Source organism: Haliotis rubra, unplaced genomic scaffold, assembly GCF_003918875.1.
Source record: "Haliotis rubra isolate DU_JTF1 unplaced genomic scaffold, ASM391887v1 Scf391, whole genome shotgun sequence".
Taxonomy (NCBI): Eukaryota; Metazoa; Mollusca; class Gastropoda; order Lepetellida; family Haliotidae; genus Haliotis; species Haliotis rubra.
The window spans coordinates 256,429-275,712 of NW_025767070.1; the positions used below are offsets into that span (position 1 = coordinate 256,429).

Consider the following 19,284-nt stretch of genomic DNA (forward strand, 5'->3'; position numbering starts at 1 on the left):
TTAGTAGATGGCAGTTTAAGTCGCTCAGGCAAAAGGCCAGGGAGCATGAATTATTATCACAATATGTTGTGGAGTCTGAGTTCAGGTAATTTACTTTGGGTGGCATCTGGGCATCAAGTAAAGAAAATGCCTCACAAGGCAAATAAGTGACAGAATGAAGCAGGACAGGACTCTACAGTGTGACCATAAACCTATAGTGTTAAGATTACTGTTGAGGACACGACAACCCACCCATAACATATACAATATTACGTTGATGCGATCTGAACTAGATGTCGACATCAGCTGACAAAATTGTCGATATGGTCACTGTAACATTAAGACAAGGAATCCCTTACCTCGTGCACCCACAGCCTCTTCATGGATGCAGGTTCCTCCATGGTGTCGGGCGTGGACAGCAGGATGCCCTGGATGACGCGAGCGAAGTCTCGCAAGTTAAACAGATAATGGGACTTGGCAGGAGTGGGCAGCAGGTTTGTCATGGCTTCTCTGTACACCTGCAGCGTTCCATTCACGATCTGGTCCACGCACGGTTTGAACTCATTGCTGAACCCTCTGCAAGAACATTCACAATAACGTTAGCTGGGAAACTATATGAAAGTTACATTTCACTGATAAAGAAACACATCAGCAAAATCAGTTGTTTAGACTCAGAATGTTTATTCATACATGTTAATAACTGTAGATAAGGTCTTTGAACATTGTATATATATAGGGGGGCTGTCAACCCTGGGTTTCTTCTGTGATCACCCCATGCCTTAACCACTGTTACAACTACATTCATACCGAAGAACCATCAAAGCTGGATACTTCACAATAAGTATTGTGTAAATAGATTCTGCTGAAAGTACCTGGCTGAGATGTGCCACTCCATAATGTTCCTGAAGATGGTGGTCATGCTGTCATCATCAAACTCATTCATGGTGACCGTGTTGAGATGACGCAAGAAGCGGGGAGTGACTGGATTACGTCCTCCTCCTGTTAATGTTCAAATAGTTACATTTCAGTTTGACAGTTCAGCTAGACATTACTGTGAAATCAGGATGTAATGTTCCTTTAATGTTCAGAGTTATATCACTGGATCGCTGCAATCCTACCACATAGCAACCCTGGCACTGTGTATGAAGCATGAGTGTTACAACACCCACAGCACCGAGACAACCAGGTGGACGAACCACTGGGAAGCAGTGAGGTCTCAGGCTAGGGCACAACTCAGTTTATCAACCTACTATGTAATGAAGTAACGCTTTTGTTACATCACACTTGTTTCAAGGAATGTATTGTTTAAGGGAAATAAACAGTAAGGTCTTGGTAATATGCTCGTTACCATTTTGGTCTCATGCTGTCACTCCACATGCCTCAGACTACAGACATGTCTATAAAGTGTCAAAGGTTCCTGAACATCAAGTTGATTAGCTCACAACCTAGAGCTATGAACTAAAACTAGTCCACTCCCCTAAGGGCCAGTGGAGTTTTGACAGCTGTTTCAGTGTTCTCCAAAGACTAAATGATGACAGACCAGGTGTAGCCTGAACTGACCTGGAGGGCCCATGGCTCCCATGAACTGGATGTCCACCAGCTTGATGGGTACCACCTCCTTCAGGTCATACCAGTTCCAGTGGTCAAGCCACTGTCTGACCAGCTCCACTGGGGGCTGGGCTCCATATGTCTCTCGCATCGGCATGTTCAAGTCATCAACGAAGGCAATCTGCAAACCAAGGTAGATTTATAGACTTAACAATTAAAGAGTGGAAGGTAAAACACACTACTCATACTAAGGTTATCTAGGTTAATATATAATCAGTCAAATACCTACATTCAAGTTGAATTAAATTCACCACAGAAAAGAGATTATGACAGGTCTTAGTTGTGCAAGGAGTCTACTGTGATTACAAGATTGAAATAATCAGTGACAGCGGACTACATTTCATGTAGATCCTGTATGTTTAAAAGTGATTATTCCGGACAAATTACTCACAACTTTACAATTTAATCTAATTCACTGACTGCAATGATGAACTATTAGCCATTCCTATAGGAACTATTTCTGGTTAGCAATTAAATGCTGCAGACAATGTAACAGGGTCTCAATTTATAAGAAGTTTGCTACACATGTGAAACTGTTTTACCAGAGAGTGAACAATATTACAGCTAAATCAAAACAGCCTGTTGACAATAATGTCTGAACCATTGGTAACCATTGGAGGACAGATTGACAGAAGACTTCATTGTTTATCAGTGCCCCTTTAAATAAATCTCTGCATTATATTGAAATGTGGTAGTTGCCTCACTGCTAAGATATAAGTCCATATTGAAGAAAGGGAGTCTTCAACCCCATAGCACTGAAGTTGATTTGTGGTAAATGGCCCATATCAGTTTTCTTCCTTCTTTTAAAGAATGTCTTGGCCAAATGATGACAGGTTGAACAATAAGTAAAGCAACAGACAGCTGAGTGTACAACATCATCAATGGATCACTCACAGCCTTCTTGCCAAGTGGCGGTCCGTAGACACCCTTCCTCCTCCTGTCCAGCTTGGACATAATGATGTTCTGTGTCTGGTTGGCACTGGTCTGGGCCGAGAAGTTGATGATGTTGGGCTTGTATACCTCCTTGTCCAGCTTGTTCAGGAGGAAGTCCTGGCAACAAAGACAACAGTGGATTGTAAGATCATGGTGCAATAAAAATAGGACTAGAAACATATGATCATTGAACTCTGCACAGTAAACTGAGTTGCCTTAAAGAATGGAACCACCAATGACCATCATACTTCATGACACCTGTAGAAATATCAGACTCCTGAGTGACTGTTAGCAGCTAACGAAAAGGTTCATAAGTCATCTGAAATGTTTTAGCAATTTTTACATGTGAATTGAAAATATGATCTAAAACAGTTTCTGGATTTTGCTTTGCATACATTCTATTTCAAATTATGAAAGAGTGAGTGAGTGTTTGGTTTTATGCCGCTTTCAGCAATATTCCAGCAATATCACGCCGAGGGACACCAGAAATGAGCTTCAACAAATTAGGAAAGAATTGTAACAGAGGCAAAGAAACAATTGTATACAATTGCACATATCTGTGCATTTAGCGGAGACAAGGATGTGGAACATGCCCATGTGTTGTACTCACGATGATGTAGCAGCTCTTCCCTGTGCCAGTGGGCCCTACAAACAGGCAGGGCTTGCTGTGCTGCACCAGCATGTTCATCAGATTGGTGTAACGGATGGTGTCAATGGTGGGCACAATGATCTCATTGAACACAGCATCTTTGGAGATGGGCGGGGCTTCCTTCATCTCCTCGCTCCAGGGTACCCATTTGCCAGAACCCTACATCATCATCATCATCATCATCATCATCATCATCATCATCATCAATATCACTGGACATAACATGAGACGGACTGTAACAATTACATGTAAGACTGTCTAATGTCTTTGAGCATCTAACACTCATAATTATCATTACAGCATTTCAACAGAAAGCCTCAGTTATATCAATTTGTTACTAGCAAAAGCTGCTTTAAAATTTAAGACAAAAGACAATATATTTGTAAAACGGTGGCATCAACCTCAAGGCACATTCTTCATATCAACTGGAAGTATCCATGTGAACATTGGTACAGTCACAACCTACAGTTATCACAGTAAAACATGCCATACCTCCTTCACAAACTTGTAGTCATAGACTTTGCCCTTGGGAGGCAATGGGTTGAGGTAAGGCTTCATTGGGGGTTCCACCAACTCCAACAGACTCAGCGCGATCCTCGTCTCCTCTGTCATTCCACCCTGTAATCAACATGCAACATGTAAACCCTGGACTTAGCTCACCTAACAGCAGGCAGCACAAAGATACCACTTGACACTTGTAGCAGGTTCTACCATAATCAGATGCTTTTTAATAAGGATATCAAAATTTACATGAAATATCAGACTTATTCAAATCTTGCTTTTAGGTGTGTTTCAGTTTTATGATAGTGTTTAACTTAATGTGGGAAGACAAGCATTCAGTGATTAAAACAAGCACAGGGATGGTGTCTACAGGACCATATTGAAGGTGATCCTGGGATTCAAACCCAGACTGACTCCTGCATGGCTAAGGGACATTCCTGCTGTGAAAATGGACATAATCTTTTTCTTAAAAACCATTTCATTTCTAGATTTCAAACTGCCTTCAATCTGAACATTAAATATGAGAGTTTGCTTCATGAAAACTCACCGACATAAGTTCTCGGAGGAGTTTGTCAAACTTGACACGGCCATTGTCATCAGTGCTGGCACCAACTGACCACGTGATGGCAAAGAAAAAGATACTCTGAAAATAGAAATTGCAAGGTTAAGGATTTCCATTCTATAACAACTAAAAGGCATAATTAATCACTAGGTCAATGGATGTTGTTTCTGACACATAAAGCAATTACATAAGGAGAGGTTACATGAATGCTGCATCGAGAAATGGTTTGCGATGAACGATTACTGATAACAGTTGACCTGTCTGTGACAATACCAACCTCCAGCCATGTGACGACCTCTCTCTCCTCCATCTGGGAGATCTTGGCCTCGTCTTGGAATTCATCCATCATGCAATCCATCAAGTTCATCAAGGACTTGACGAGGTTGGAATCATTAGTTGGTGACAGTTCCTGAAGTAACGAGGGAGGAATATGTCACTGTTTCATTCAACTCACTCAAACTCACCTGCCGACTAACCTTTTATTCATTCCAACTCGTCGGCCAACATATTTCAGTGTTTTTAAATATGGCAGTCTTACCTTACACCAAGCAACAATGTGTCACACAGGACATTTCTTACATGTGGGTCAAAGTGAAAGCATTATCAAACACGAGGTGCATAACAAATATTTGAAAACTTTAAACAGGATCATAGAATGATGTTCACTTTCTTGATAACCTTATTTTAATATGATTCATCTCCGTGATGAAATTCAAGGTAACAAGACACATATTGACAAATCGCAATGGTTGTGAGATTCTGTTTCAACAAATCTGGTTTCTATCATACCTTGACTCCTCCCTTGCGGACTAACTGGAGGCAAGCATCAACAAATCTCTCAAACATGTCATTGATGATGCTCTTGAGCGTCTCTGTGACAGTGGATGGCATGACGTTCATCCAGGACTTGACCAGTGGTCTCCAGCCCAAGGACAGGGGCTCCATGTAGATCATACCACACCGAGACACCTGAAGTCAAGGACAATGTCAGTCACAGCACTCATATCTACACACAGAAATATTTCACTTGACTGTCGCCTGTAAATAATTTTATTATATATATAAATAATAGTGATAGGATTTCCACCATATTCAATTGCCAAGAAGCAATCACCTGACATTCAACAAAAACACATACTGACTCTAAGAGAGGGTTGACTTCCTCATATACATTCAATTATAGCACAGAGTTTGATGCAAACAGACAAGTGTTGACATTGTATGCCTCCCAGCTGTTTGAGAACAGACACAAAGATTGTCCCTGAAAGAACCTGTAACCTTTGTAGTAACATCATTGGTTGGAAATGAATACTAAAAGACACACGCATGGCTAAAAGCACATAATATTTGTCTCAAAGTCACTGAATGCACATGGCCTGGCAAGCTGATGGCATCCATCACAATCAGCATCAGTTCACAACAGCTAGGTATGATGAATGGGTGAGTGTGCTAAACCTGCTATTTCAGCAACAGACTTACTGTGGCTGGGGAGGCCGCCTCGAGATCCATGGGTTCGAACATGAGGTTGGTTGTGTTAGCCAACTGAATGATCTCACCACTCATTAGACATAGCTTCTTGTTGTCGTCCAGCACAGTGTTCATGTTCTCAATCCAGATGGCATCCACGGGACCATCAAAGATCAGCCATTTACGGTCAGGGGTCTGGAGGAAGTGGAGAACAGTTTAAGAGTTTGAAAAACCCTGGATTCTTCACACAACATATCCAAGGTCAGAGAGTCCCACTTCACAAAGAACCATTCTAATAAAAGTATAACATACAGCTAATTATGAGCACAGTGCTAAGAGTACTTTGTGCTAAAAGTGTCTGGGTTATAAAGGAATTTCCTCACAATATGGTTCCTCGTGGTACTGGTACTTAAAATTTTCATATACGCTGACTGGATTGTGAATTCACTTTTTAAATTCAAGGCCAATACATGAAAGAAGAATATTGTTTAAACTTTCTTTACGTCTTTGAAAGATATTTTAGGTAGAAATGTTCCTTTGGGCAGGAGTCTTATTACAGATCATCTTCATGTTTATGAATGAGATGGATACTCTAACTTCTCTGGTCCTATTACGTCAAGAGGAAAACAACCAAGAGTTTGAAGATGCAAGATGATGTAGAGTATTTCTGGAAAAGGAATTCAAAGTATAAAAGACATAGACGGCCTTGTGTCATCAACATTGCTTTTCACTGTAGCATGGTGACAACAGCTTCAGACTGGAACTATTTACGAGAACATCTGTCTGTCATGTTGTCAGTACTCACTGTAGATGTGGCGAAGGATCTGTAGGACACGGCAAGGATACCATCTGACCACTCGTGGGATACAGGGTCAAACTGACCATACAACTGTCCCATAGTGATGGCCTTTGGGTTGATGACAATAATCTGGACCTTGTTTTCTTCCAGCAGTCCCTGCACAAAAACATCATCCTGAATTAGTCACTGATTAAAACCAAAATGGTATAAGAAATTGAAGACTTGCTTACAAATTCATCTATAAGCAGTGTATGAAATAAGCCAAAAATCCAGCCAGACATCAGTGCTGGTAACTTCAAAATGTTACCAGTCCAAAATGGATTTAACCAGACCAAATATGGTGAATTTAAATACGATGTATGGAACATCTAAAAAATTTACCAGACCATCGGGCTGGCTAGCTGTAAATTTAGACCGTCCATCAGAAATCTAGACCGTCTCGGGCCGTCAGACGGGCCTTATTTCATACACTGCTATTAGGTTAGAGAATTGACCATCACATTCTGGTAACCTGTGCTCCAATTAACTCAGATGTGACAAACGTGCCATTTCATTTTTGTCAAGTTACTCTGTAATTAGATTTCATCTTCTCCAAGATGGAGCTGGTGCTTACCTTCTCATGGATGTCTCCCAGAGCTGCAGCCAGAACACGGTATGCTGATGTCTTGCCACCAAATGGCTCTCCCACAATCATGAAACCGTGACGCACAATCATCATCTCGTAAATCTACAACACATAACCAGAAAACATCATGCATCCATCCTTCAATCCATCCATCCTTCAATCCATCCATCCATCCTTCAATCCATCCATCCTTCCATCCATTCATCCTTCCATCTATCCATCCATCCTTCAATCCATCCATCCTTCAATCCATCCTTCAATCCATCCATCCATCCATCCATCCATCCATCCATCCTTCAATCCATCATCCATCCATCCTTCAATCCATCCATCCATCCTTCAATCCATCCATCCACTCACTTTCAACAGTTCCTTAACTTCAGTTCAAGTGGTTCACATTTTCATAATACAAAGTCCTTAAAAAGTCACATCTGAAGTAAGTTAGTCAAATACGAGAAGCAACATTAAACCGAGCTCTTGGTGTCAGAGACAGGGATGTTATTGTCAAACACTTCATAAATCTAACTGTGAAGACTCCGTAGAATCAGAATTACTGAGAAAAGAGGTACTAACCTGTTGGATCTTCTCCAGGAAGAAGTCTGTGCACTGTAGGTTCATCCTGGTGCAGACCTCGGCCACTGCCTGGTTGATGACCTCGTAGTCTGGGGTCGGCAGTTTGATGCCAGGGAACAGGTCAGATGTGATGCCATGGAACAGCGGCAAGTCATGGTTGAGAAACTTGGGGAGGTTGACATCAATGATGGACCGCAGCATCAGGATATTCTCATCTTCTTCTGGGTACTTCAGCTGGAGAAGATTAATCAAGATTCATTCATCCGTTAATCCTCATTTACTCCTTCATTTGTTAACCCTTCATCATTTATTCATCCTGAACGTCATGCTTAACATATTTCATCAAATATAGTTTCAATCAATTATTCTAAAGATCACTTCAGTCTTTAATGAAATATTTTTATTCACACATCCGATTTTTAAATCAATCTAAATTTCTCAATAGTATTTATTCATCCTTAGTTAGGTCATCCATTTATTCTACAGACTGTAAAGAGTTGTTTCCCATGGGTAGATAGGAATGATTGATCAAAATTTGCATTAATTGATCTTCATCTAGTATTTGCTTTTAATGCTTCATTCATCAATATTTCAGTTGTATGACAACAGGCTGTAAATAATTGAGTGGGGACCATCTAGTGATTGATATGAAAGCATCAATACATGCGATCCGGATGCAATGATATGCATCAACCAAATTAGCCTGACTACCCAATCTGTTGGTCTCCTCTTACAAGAAAGAGTTGCTCAAGAACAGCATCACCTGGATCATCACGGATCCTTGACTTATGGTGGTTGTAATCACACAATGGATTGTCTGATACATTCTCAGTCCAACTTAGATGACAACCAATGCCTAATATTAGTACTTCATCGAAATGAATATTAAAAACTAAAACAATCAAGCACACTGAAACATTATCAGTCAGTTGAAATGACTACCATACCTTTAAGTTTGCAGCGGCAGTGAGCACGGACTTGACGGCTCTCATGCCGTGATCGTAATGATGCTGTGAGGAGAGCTGCTCGGAACACAACCTGTATACGGCCACAATCTTCACGGAGAGCGGGCGGGCCTGGACAAAGCCGCAGGAATACAGCGAGATCTCAGCAATCAGGGCATAGTCCGGCACCATCATGGCCACAGTTCGGGAACAGAGCCTGGAAGTAGACAGCACTATCAAAAAACACTTTCCTCCTTTCATGTGACCAATACACAGTGAAAGTGTACAGCGAGAGAGTGGGTGAACATGGTTTTAGCAATACATAAGCAATACCACAGAAGTGGACACATGTCATGGCTTTCATTCAATACTGACATGTGTGGATCTCAGCATGACAAGCAGAGGCTTTCACCACTGTATAACCTCACTGTCCCTGGAGTGTAGGGTTAATACATTATATGGACCTTGGATACACAATATATTGCTGTCACAGAATGTTTTGTTTCTTGAAAATTGTTCATAATCTCAAACTTTGCTGTGGAGTTTCACTCAAAAGGACACCTCTCACAATAGAAAGGACTTTGTTTGATTTGATACAAACAGGCTCACATTTTATTATTCAACTCCAATCTGTTCAGAAGTTACTAAAACACACAGAATCCAGCTACACCTGAACCATGTTGAAGCCTACCTTGAGGTTATCTGGCAGCTCGGAACGTCCAGCGTAACCTGGGTTCATGGTGATGAAGACAGAGCAGGTTGGGTTCAGATGGATCTCTGTCCCCTCAAACAACAAGGTGTCCTGTCCGGCACTGATACCTGCGTATCAACATTATACGGTTCAAACAACTATAACAATTTTACAGTTTTAACAGTTTTACTATTTGAAAGAGGACAATTGCAAATGACATCATGTGTAGACTTATGATCATGATGTTTCAAATGATCTAACTTGACACTGTTCCAACAACATCACAGTCTAAGTAAACTTAAGCTCAGTATTATTTGTTACACTGCTATACTGAGTCTAACAAAACCTCGCATCACTTAACCTTTTGGACTGACCAATCAGAACACAGCTTACTAAATTGCGAAAGTAAACATTCGCACATACCATTTCAACCTTTACCTAAAAAACTCAAAAATTCTGAATGCTATTTTCTGCACGATCGCTTCCGAGTGATACACGCAATGAGTAAACAGACGCTGAAAATGGCGTTTTTGTCAATATTCAAGGATGTCATCTTGCGAAAATATAAGCAAATATTAACCATGTCATTAGAAACCCATAAGCGTAAATACTGCAGGTCAAATATCTGTGTTTTATTCGGATTTTCGTTTGTTGTAAGATCAGTGTCAGCAACCAGGGAACAGAAAATCCAAAAACCATTTTGAAGTCCCGCCAAACCCTAACAAGTAGCTGTTGTCTGATTGGTTAAATCCATTCAGCCGTCTCCAGTTTGATTGGACGGTAATAGGTCGCTCAAAGGTTAGCTGACTCGACCTTCTACTATGTTTTGTTAGACTCAGTATAGCAGTGTAACGAATAATACTGAGCCTTAGTTTACTTAGACTGAACAACATCAGCAATCCACTCACTGTACTGATGTTTCTAACTGAGATCTGAGGAAATGAACATTGTTCCAGAAGACAACCCACATGCAAATGCAGACTTACTGTTAATAAGATACGTAGGCATACTGTATAACACAGACATACTGTATGACACAAGAGTTTCATCCCTGCATGATGCCGACATTCAAAGAAACTGATTTCACAACAGAGGATATACAAAATGAGATAACCACAATAGTTTACCTCTCTGAATGGTCAGGATCTGTTGGGCAACCACAGACAACACTTCCAGATCAATTCGGTTGAACTCATCAAAACAGGACCAGGCACCACAGGAGGCCAAACCCTGGAATAGACAGATGAATGATGTTACCAATTACAGTCCCAGCAAACCTAGTAGGACTATGTCACCTGACTCACCACTTGTCTGTCATAACTGTTAGATTCTTATAGTGCCACTCACTTTGAAGAATTTTCCCAGAGCAATGTAGTCAAGACCATCTGAACAGTTGAAGACGACACACTGTTTGGCAACAGCCTTGGCCAAATCCTTGGTGGTCTCTGTCTTTCCGGTTCCAGCCGGTCCTTCTGGAGCTCCTCCCAGGTGAAGATGTAGAGCTCCGAACAGGGTTCTGAAATATAACAACCACACTATAGCCATGTGGACAGTAAGGTTGGTAACCAATAAAGGTACACTGAGACACAAACAGTGCAATGTGATGGCTAGTGGGCACAACATAGCAGCCAACATTAGCTCTTTCATCTACATCTTCCAGCTCTCATACTCATTGGATTATTAACAAATGATTATTATACCTATCAGGCAATGTTCTCACAATACAACTTATGTAGTAAATGAAATCAATAAAAGACATATAACATACATGAATGTCTTTTTTAATGACAAGAAGAGACAAATACTACTGAAAGTCACAAGTTTCACTTCGGTCAATGGCACTGATATTTTAAGAACAATGAGAGATTTAACGCTCATCAATGAAGCTGGGTACAAACAGAGTGAGGCACCACAGACATAACTTATACAATCATGTTCGTATACATCTTTGAAATGTAGTGATCGCCAGACTAAAACCCAAGGGTGGAGTTCTGGGATTCAAACCTACAGTCAGTTGCACAACCCTGGCATAATATGTTTCATGAAATGCTGATGTAAACTCACCTGTAACACCTGTCAGTCAAAGGTGTGATAACAAGACGTCCAGTATTACCAAGGTACTCGTAGCCATACTTCAGCATGGAGTTGATCATACGGGTCACCATCTGATCATCCTGAAAACACAGAGAAAAGGTTGACAATGAAGTAGGATGTAACATTTTACACTGTAACATACCATTAAATTGTCATATTTAGGACAGGGTTGAATTATGGATTAAAACTTCTTCATTCTTTAAGTCTTCAGCACTGTATTTCTTTCAGCAACTCACCTCCCAGTAGTAGCGGAGCTGACTCAACCACTTGAAGTCCAGTTCACTTTCGACGCCAGTCTCCACCAGGTGGGCTAACACATCTCTAGCATGGACGTCCATGACAATCAGAGCCTGCAGGGTGACACGGTGCTGTTTGGAAAGCTTGCCACGGACAAGGGCTACAATCTCATCAATCTGTTCATTGTTCACCTTCAGGTAGTCGGCAAGGGCCTCTGGGCCTTTCCTGATGGACTCATGGATGTATGATGTCCAGTATTTCTGAGATACACAGAGGACAGCTTGACCAGACCAGCCTCTCACCCACTCCCCTGGGTGTCTTCATGTATGCGTCCTGAGATTCGGCAATTACCTGAAATTGGTGCAGCAGGAAATATAGTATTCAAGCTAATCAAGCAAAATAGTGAACAAGTGTAGAAGTGAGCAAAGCTCACATACCCCCCGCTTCCCACTTTGGGACATGGAAATGACTGATATTGATATATATAATGTCACAAGGATCAGCAGCTCACAAGACTTTCTCTTTGACTCTACTAAACTTTATATAAATGTTAGATAATAGTTTTGGCATGTACTGATTATGGTAATAATTTATGGAAACTAGATTTTTTTGTGTTTTCCGTGGAAACCTGACATGTAATTGAACTTGAGTGTGTCATGTTGCACACAATGGACGTAGATGAAGATTGCTATTTTTAGCACATGGCATATCTGTGGGTCATGATTAACTTGTGTATTAAGTTTGGTGAACCTAGCATGTATAGTTAGATGATATGCCGTGGTCAGGTCACCATCAAATACATTTTGCATGTACCTAGCATGAACCTAGCATGAACCTAGCAAAACTTTAAGAGATATGCTCTGGACAAAATAATCAAACACATTCGGCACTAAGTCATGTTTCCATGGAAACAGCAAAAATACAATTCATATCTGGATGTAAACCCCAAAAGGCACATCTAGGGATCATGCTTGATATGTGTACCAAGTTTGATGAAGCTAGCATGTATAGGTTGGAAGATCTGCTCGGACAAGATGACATCCCCATTGTCACAGCCTAAGTCGTATAGGTGTTTCCATGGAAACAGCAAAAAAACAAAATTCTGAAAAAACTTTAAAATAGCAAAAGGCACATCAATGGGTAATGATTAACATGTGTGTGAAGTTTGGTGAACCTAGCATGTAAACTTTAAGAGATATGCTCTGGACAAAATAATCAAACATATTTGGCACTAAGTCATGTTTCCATGGAAACAGCAAAAAATACAATTCATATCTGGATGTAAACCCCAAAAGGCACATCTAGGGATCATGCTTGATATGTGTACCAAGTTTGATGAAGCTAGCATGTATAGGTTGGAAGATCTGCTCCGGACAAGATGACATCCCCATAGTCACAGCCTAAGTCGTGTTTCCATGGAAACAGCAAAAAAACAAAATTCTGAAAAAAACTTTTAAAATAGCAAAAGGCACATCAATGGGTAATGATTAACATGTGTGTGAAGTTTGGTGAACCTAGCATGTAAACTTTAAGAGATATGCTCTGGACAAAATAATCAAACATATTTGGCACTAAGTCATGTTTCCATGGAAACAGCAAAAAATACAATTCATATCTGGATGTAAACCCCAAAAGGCACATCTAGGGATCATGCTTGATATGTGTACCAAGTTTGATGAAGCTAGCATGTATAGGTTGGAAGATCTGCTCCGGACAAGATGACATCCCCATAGTCACAGCCTAAGTCGTGTTTCCATGGAAACAGCAAAAAAACAAAATTCTGAAAAAACTTTAAAATAGCAAAAGGCACATCAATGGGTAATGATTAACATGTGTGTGAAGTTTGGTGAACCTAGCATGTAAACTTTAAGAGATATGCTCTGGACAAAATAATCAAACACATTTGGCACTAAGTCGTGTTTCCATGGAAACAGCAAAAAATACAATTCATATCTGGATCTAAACCCCAAAAGGCACATCTAGGGATCATGCTTGATATGTGTACCAAGTTTGATGAAGCTAGCATGTATAGTTTGGAAGATCTGCTCCGGACAAGATGACATCCTCATAGTCACAGCCTAAATCATGTTTCCATGGAAACAGCAAAAAAACTAAATTCTGAAAAAACTTTAAAATAGCAAAAGGCACATAAATGGGTAATGATTACTATGTGTGTGAAGTTTGGTGAACCTAGCATGTAAACTTTAAGAGATATGCTCCGGACAAAGTTTGGAGGACGGACGGACGAATGACGGACAGAATGAACGCTATATACCCCGTGGGAACATAGCACAGAAAGTTTCCATTGCATCTTGGGTTAAAGAACAAATAAACTTTGTTTTTGTACTCTTTTAACCATTACATATGAAAGACGATTGTGGTTAGTCTTGAGCAGAACACATACTTCGCTCTTTAAAAACTTGTGGTTAATTAATACCGAGCGATTAAAAGTTGCCAAAGAGTCGCCTGCTTCACTCTCGCCCGCCAACGAAACCACAGACAGGTTACATAACTCTGTCGCCAGAGCACTGCATCAAACCGAAGTGACGTCATGTGAGGATGGATTTTCAGTTAGTGTGTAACAAGCTCGTCATTTTGCTGATTTCTTCACGTCAACAAAACATGCTGAATCGCTATGTTGTTGTCAATTGCTCCTAGGGGTCGAGTGGGATGGTGTCACCATGCACTGACTTCCACCCGGCCCCGTAGTTCGTGCTAAATGTGTTATGTTTGTGAGTGCGAAGCGAGCGTTGTGGAAGCCTGGAACGATATCTTACTTGTGTTCAGATCGCTTCACGGAAGTTAAAGAATCAAAACTACTTGCTAGTTGTAGTAAAATATAATAATAATAATAATAATTGATTTATAGAGCCTACTTCCAAAGATATTGCTCAATGGCGCTTATGAAGAGAAAAGATTGTGAGACAATGTCTATGGAAAAGAGAGTTTGAACAGATGAGTTTTGAGGGCAGTTTTGAAAGCGTCCAGCAGATTCTATTTCTTTTAGGGCAAGTGGTAGAATGTTCCAGAGATAGGGGCTGCAGCAGAGAACGCTCTTGATCCCATGGCTGTTTTGACGTGAGGCTGTGTAAGCAGTAGGGAGTTTGACGAACGGAGCAATCGGCTTGGAACATGGAGATGAATGAGGCTTTTAAGATATTGAGAAAACATGTTTTCATAGATGCAGCTGTTTGTAAGAAGAAGAAGTTTGTATTGAATTCTGCTTGATACAGGAAGCCAGTGAAGAGTTTGGAGGATAGGTGTCACAGTTTGGTAGCGTGGTGCACGGGCAACAACACGGTCGGCTGAATTCTGAATTGGAGTTGTGAAAGGAGCTGTTGAGGGAGTTGAAGTAATCAAGTTTAGAGAGAACAAGGCTGGTCATATGTATATGATTGATGACCAAAACGATTTTCCATGACACAACTTGTAACATAAAGATTTCTTCCTCATCAGCTGAGATTGTGGTCCGAAGTGACAATAATATTGCAAGTAGTATTATATTGACACCCACCTCACTTCCTGAGAGAAATTGTTATTATAAGATATGTCATGCAAAATCCTATTGGCAATCAATCAAATACATATTTTACTACCAGTAGAAAGTAGTTTTGATTTTGTAACTTCGGTGTATACAAACCTAAATAGCATTTATTCTCAGACTGGCGGATGTTCGGGCAGAAGCGCTGCCATTTTAAAAATCATGAAGTCATGAGAAAATGACATTCAATAATTTTCTACCCTTGAAGAAAGTAATTATCATACAATAATTTGTAATCCCAACAGAGCAACTGTGAGACAATCCCAACCTTGCAGATACTAAACATGTCCTAAAAAATTGTTCAACCAAATTTTGTTCATCTCTAATTTCCCTTTGTACCTTGTGCTTAATGAACTTATCATGTCACTCTCAACTCCAGTTGTGGTCAAAGTCACTCTAATATTGCCAGCCAGTTCATCCCTAATTTCCTACCTCTTCCTGATGTCCTAAAAATTGTGTCCTATGAATTCCTACCTTGTATGTCACTCTGTCACTCCAACTCCAGCATGCTTCTCCACCTGACCACGGGCCTTGGACGTAGAGATGACGTCACGCAGCTCAACCACCTCCCCTTCACTACTCTTCATGTGGGTGATGTCCAACACATCCGTGAATTCTAGAGATGCAATTCCTTCAAAGCATTTCTTCAGATGGGGCTGCACTCTGATAAAATGATAAAATATTTCTTGGTTCAAGCCTACTTGGTCATCACATTACTGATGGGGTACCCCTGAATAGAATAAAACAGTGCCATACTCTAATACTAATAGTTTACCTTGTAGGATCTTTGGTCTCAGACAGGATTTCCAACAGTTCATCATTGGACAAGAAGAAGAAACGGGGGAAGTAGAGTCGCTTCTTCTCCAGGTATTCATTCAAGCCCTGTATAAAAACAATGTCAAAGTAACAAAAATTTAATACACATACCATCTAGAACAGCACAGTCAGCACATACTGGGAAGAGACAATCAAGAAAGCATAAGAAATGTCCCCAACCATTAGTGACAGCCACACATGACCACATAAGTCAGTGAGCCTGACCACATGAACAGCTTAATTAGTCAGCATCACAGAGCTTGGGATCTTCCTAAACATGGATATTGTTATCATAAAGATATCCATCAAAGCCAGATTACAATATGATATCATTTCAAATTATCAACCTCCATCTACCTCGCAATACTTTAGATTCTCTTTCTAAAGTAAAGATTGTATGTCCAATTCCAGAGGCTGATGAAAAGTGTCTTTGAAACATACAATTGTTGATAAATGTTGTGTCAGATTTTTCTTTCTGTGTATAAGTAATATCAGATAATTTCCCTCTGGATTTTATGAAACTTAAAATCCACTTTCTCAGGATAAAACCTTTGACTGAGGGACTGCTCATAATTTATGGCTAGGGGGGTGATTATCAAAATCAATGACCCCCTCCAATATTTTTATGCACAAAATCCCCCCCTACATGGGGACAAAATTGACCCCCCTTCCTCCCCAGGACAAAATGGGTGGGTCCCCCCAAAACAAATTAAAATAAAATAAAATAAAAATTTCATCATCACCCCACCTAGCCATAAATAATGAAAGGTCCCTAAGGCTGCTCTGTTGTATCTTACACATAACACATTACCTTCTGGATAAGTTCCAAAAGTTCATTTGACTTCTTTAGCCTTTCAAGAATCTTGTCAATATCAAGAACGGCCAGAACATGCTTGTCAATCATGGCAGACTTCATGATGTCACGCCAGTTCTTGTCGACAGTGGTGAATCTGCGTCCTTCTTCAGGCATCTGCGCCATGATGTCCGGGGAGCTGAAGATGGGCTCCAGGTAGAGCCAGGTAGCCTGCACCTTCAGCCACTCGTCCAGTATGTCCTGCAGGGTCATCAGCTTCGACTCCCAGTCCCTGGCACCAGATCAAGGTCACTTACCAAATGTATCTATGATAAGCATGCAGGTTCTATGTGTTTTCAATACTTTACTAATCAAATGTAGCATCAGTACGCATTGACATGAAGACAATTTCGAAATGTACATCAGTATTTCACATGAAACATGAGATGTTGCAGCATCTGTAAGATGTGATATCTACCAATAAACAATGACAATTTGGTTAATGATTGTAAAGTATTTGTTTCTATCTGAACAGATTTCGTACCACACATCATATATGTTATAGTGAGGCCCTCTTGCTGATAAGATGCTTAGTTTACAGCTTTATGAATGTATAGTAAAACTGCATTAAGCTTCTGACTATTCTCAACTTCTGCAGTAAAAATGAGGCTAAGGAGGCACGAAACCTACTTTATTTCTGCCTCAAATGGCTTAATAAATGGTGAGCCTCTCATGGTCTGGGTCTTGACGATGTGGTCGTCAAGCAGCTGCTGGATGTCATCAATGGATGACAAGATGGACGTTCCTGTCTCACGGTATGGGATCATCGTGAATTCAATCTGGAATTACACAGGTTGGAAATGTTATGTACTACAGCAATGTGTCTCATGCATGTGAGTTTGATATGTCACACCAAGTACAAACTACACTGACCAGATGTTTATGAGTAACAAAATATCACATATGGAGCTAAGCCTATTTGTGTAACTTTTTTTTAAATGGAATGACGGACTAGTTATTGCTCAATACGACATCAACATTTGGCAGCTATTGATTGGGATTAAGAATGGGGGCTTATATATCAACTTGAAGATGGTTGTGTTTGTTGTTTAAAGCTGCACTAAGAAATATTACAGCCACAGTCATATAAACAGTCAGTAAATAATCAAGCCTGTTACAATCTAGTGATGGATATCATGAGCACTCATCCACAGCATCAAGGTACATTGTTACGCTATTAACCAAATCGATCAGACTGATTATCCTATCGATTTGGGCAGCTCTTGAGACAAGCATAGGTTGCTGAAAACTTATTTGAACCCTGAATACAGTGGACAGTACCAGTGTCAAGTAGAGAACTTACCGGAGCCCACTCTCCCTTCATGCTTTCCATAGCTTTCTCAAGAGAGTACTCCTTGCTGGCTGCCTCCGAGATGCCCTCGAACTTGGTAATGTATGCATCCAGGTTCATATCGACAAACTTGGACAGGCAGTACGAGTCATCGGGACGGATGGTGTATCCGACAATCTCGGACACCTGCTCCCAATGCCGATCCCTCATGCCTGGGTTGAAGATGGTCTGCACGAGGGGCATGTTTTCCTTGAACTCTTCAACTTTGCCTTTCACCTGCATACACAATTGAGCCATAGAATCGAAAGAACATTTCAGGACAATTCCAAACCGTGAAACTGCAATGAAAATGTATGTCACACAGTACTATAACAGGTCTTTTATCGTGTCATATTGTCAAACTGGCTGCAGACATATACAATCCCACTGTTACGAAAACATACCTTGGCTGTTATTTTCTTGGGAGCAGCAATACCATCAAACTGTTTCTCCAGCTTGTAGAGACCTCGCCATATGTTGCCCACCTCTTGATCCACCACATCAGGGTCTACACCACCCATGGGGCCATCCATCCACTCCCTGCCGGACGGAGGATAATAATCACAATTTGCCATGGAGCCAGACATATAGCCACTTGACCATACAGTTGTAACAGTGTCATACATATAACTGTACAATCATCAATAGTATCAGTCCACTCACTCATTCAAAACCATGAAGTACATCCACATACAGCATCAGTCCACCTCTAACTCATTCAAAGAAGTACATCCACCTACAGTATCAGTCCACCACTCATTCATTCAAAGAAGTACATCCACCTACAGTATCAGTCCACCTCTAACTCATTCAAAACCATGAAGTATGTCCACATATACCATCAGTCCACCGACTCACTCATTCAAAGAAGGACATCCACCTACAGTATCAGTCCACCTCTAACTCATTTAAAGAAGTACATCCACCTACAGTATCAGTCCACCTCTAACTCATTTAAAGAAGTACATCCACCTACAGTATCAGTCCACCTCTAACTCATTTAAAGAAGTACATCCACCTACAGTATCAGTCCACCTCTAACTCATTTAAAGAAGTACATCCACCTACAGTATCAGTCCACC

The 19,284-nt window shown here is 40.6% G+C and overlaps 1 protein-coding gene across 1 annotated transcript in view; it reads right to left on the bottom strand.

The window, feature by feature from the left end:
* Positions 1-19,284, bottom strand: part of LOC124286796 (dynein axonemal heavy chain 7-like) — an 88,944-nt gene that overhangs the window by 43,147 nt on the left and 26,513 nt on the right. The window contains 27 exon segments of the mRNA XM_046723234.1: positions 339-555; positions 852-978; positions 1,540-1,708; positions 2,482-2,637; positions 3,131-3,328; positions 3,662-3,787; positions 4,218-4,313; positions 4,510-4,641; positions 5,022-5,201; positions 5,712-5,894; positions 6,505-6,654; positions 7,112-7,225; positions 7,697-7,930; positions 8,644-8,857; positions 9,309-9,459; positions 10,459-10,561; positions 10,679-10,847; positions 11,396-11,505; positions 11,662-11,971; positions 11,973-12,013; positions 15,247-15,285; positions 15,704-15,866; positions 15,979-16,085; positions 16,831-17,104; positions 17,503-17,651; positions 18,176-18,439; positions 18,607-18,742. Coding sequence (XP_046579190.1) covers positions 339-555; positions 852-978; positions 1,540-1,708; positions 2,482-2,637; positions 3,131-3,328; positions 3,662-3,787; positions 4,218-4,313; positions 4,510-4,641; positions 5,022-5,201; positions 5,712-5,894; positions 6,505-6,654; positions 7,112-7,225; positions 7,697-7,930; positions 8,644-8,857; positions 9,309-9,459; positions 10,459-10,561; positions 10,679-10,847; positions 11,396-11,505; positions 11,662-11,971; positions 11,973-12,013; positions 15,247-15,285; positions 15,704-15,866; positions 15,979-16,085; positions 16,831-17,104; positions 17,503-17,651; positions 18,176-18,439; positions 18,607-18,742 — 4,312 coding nt within the window.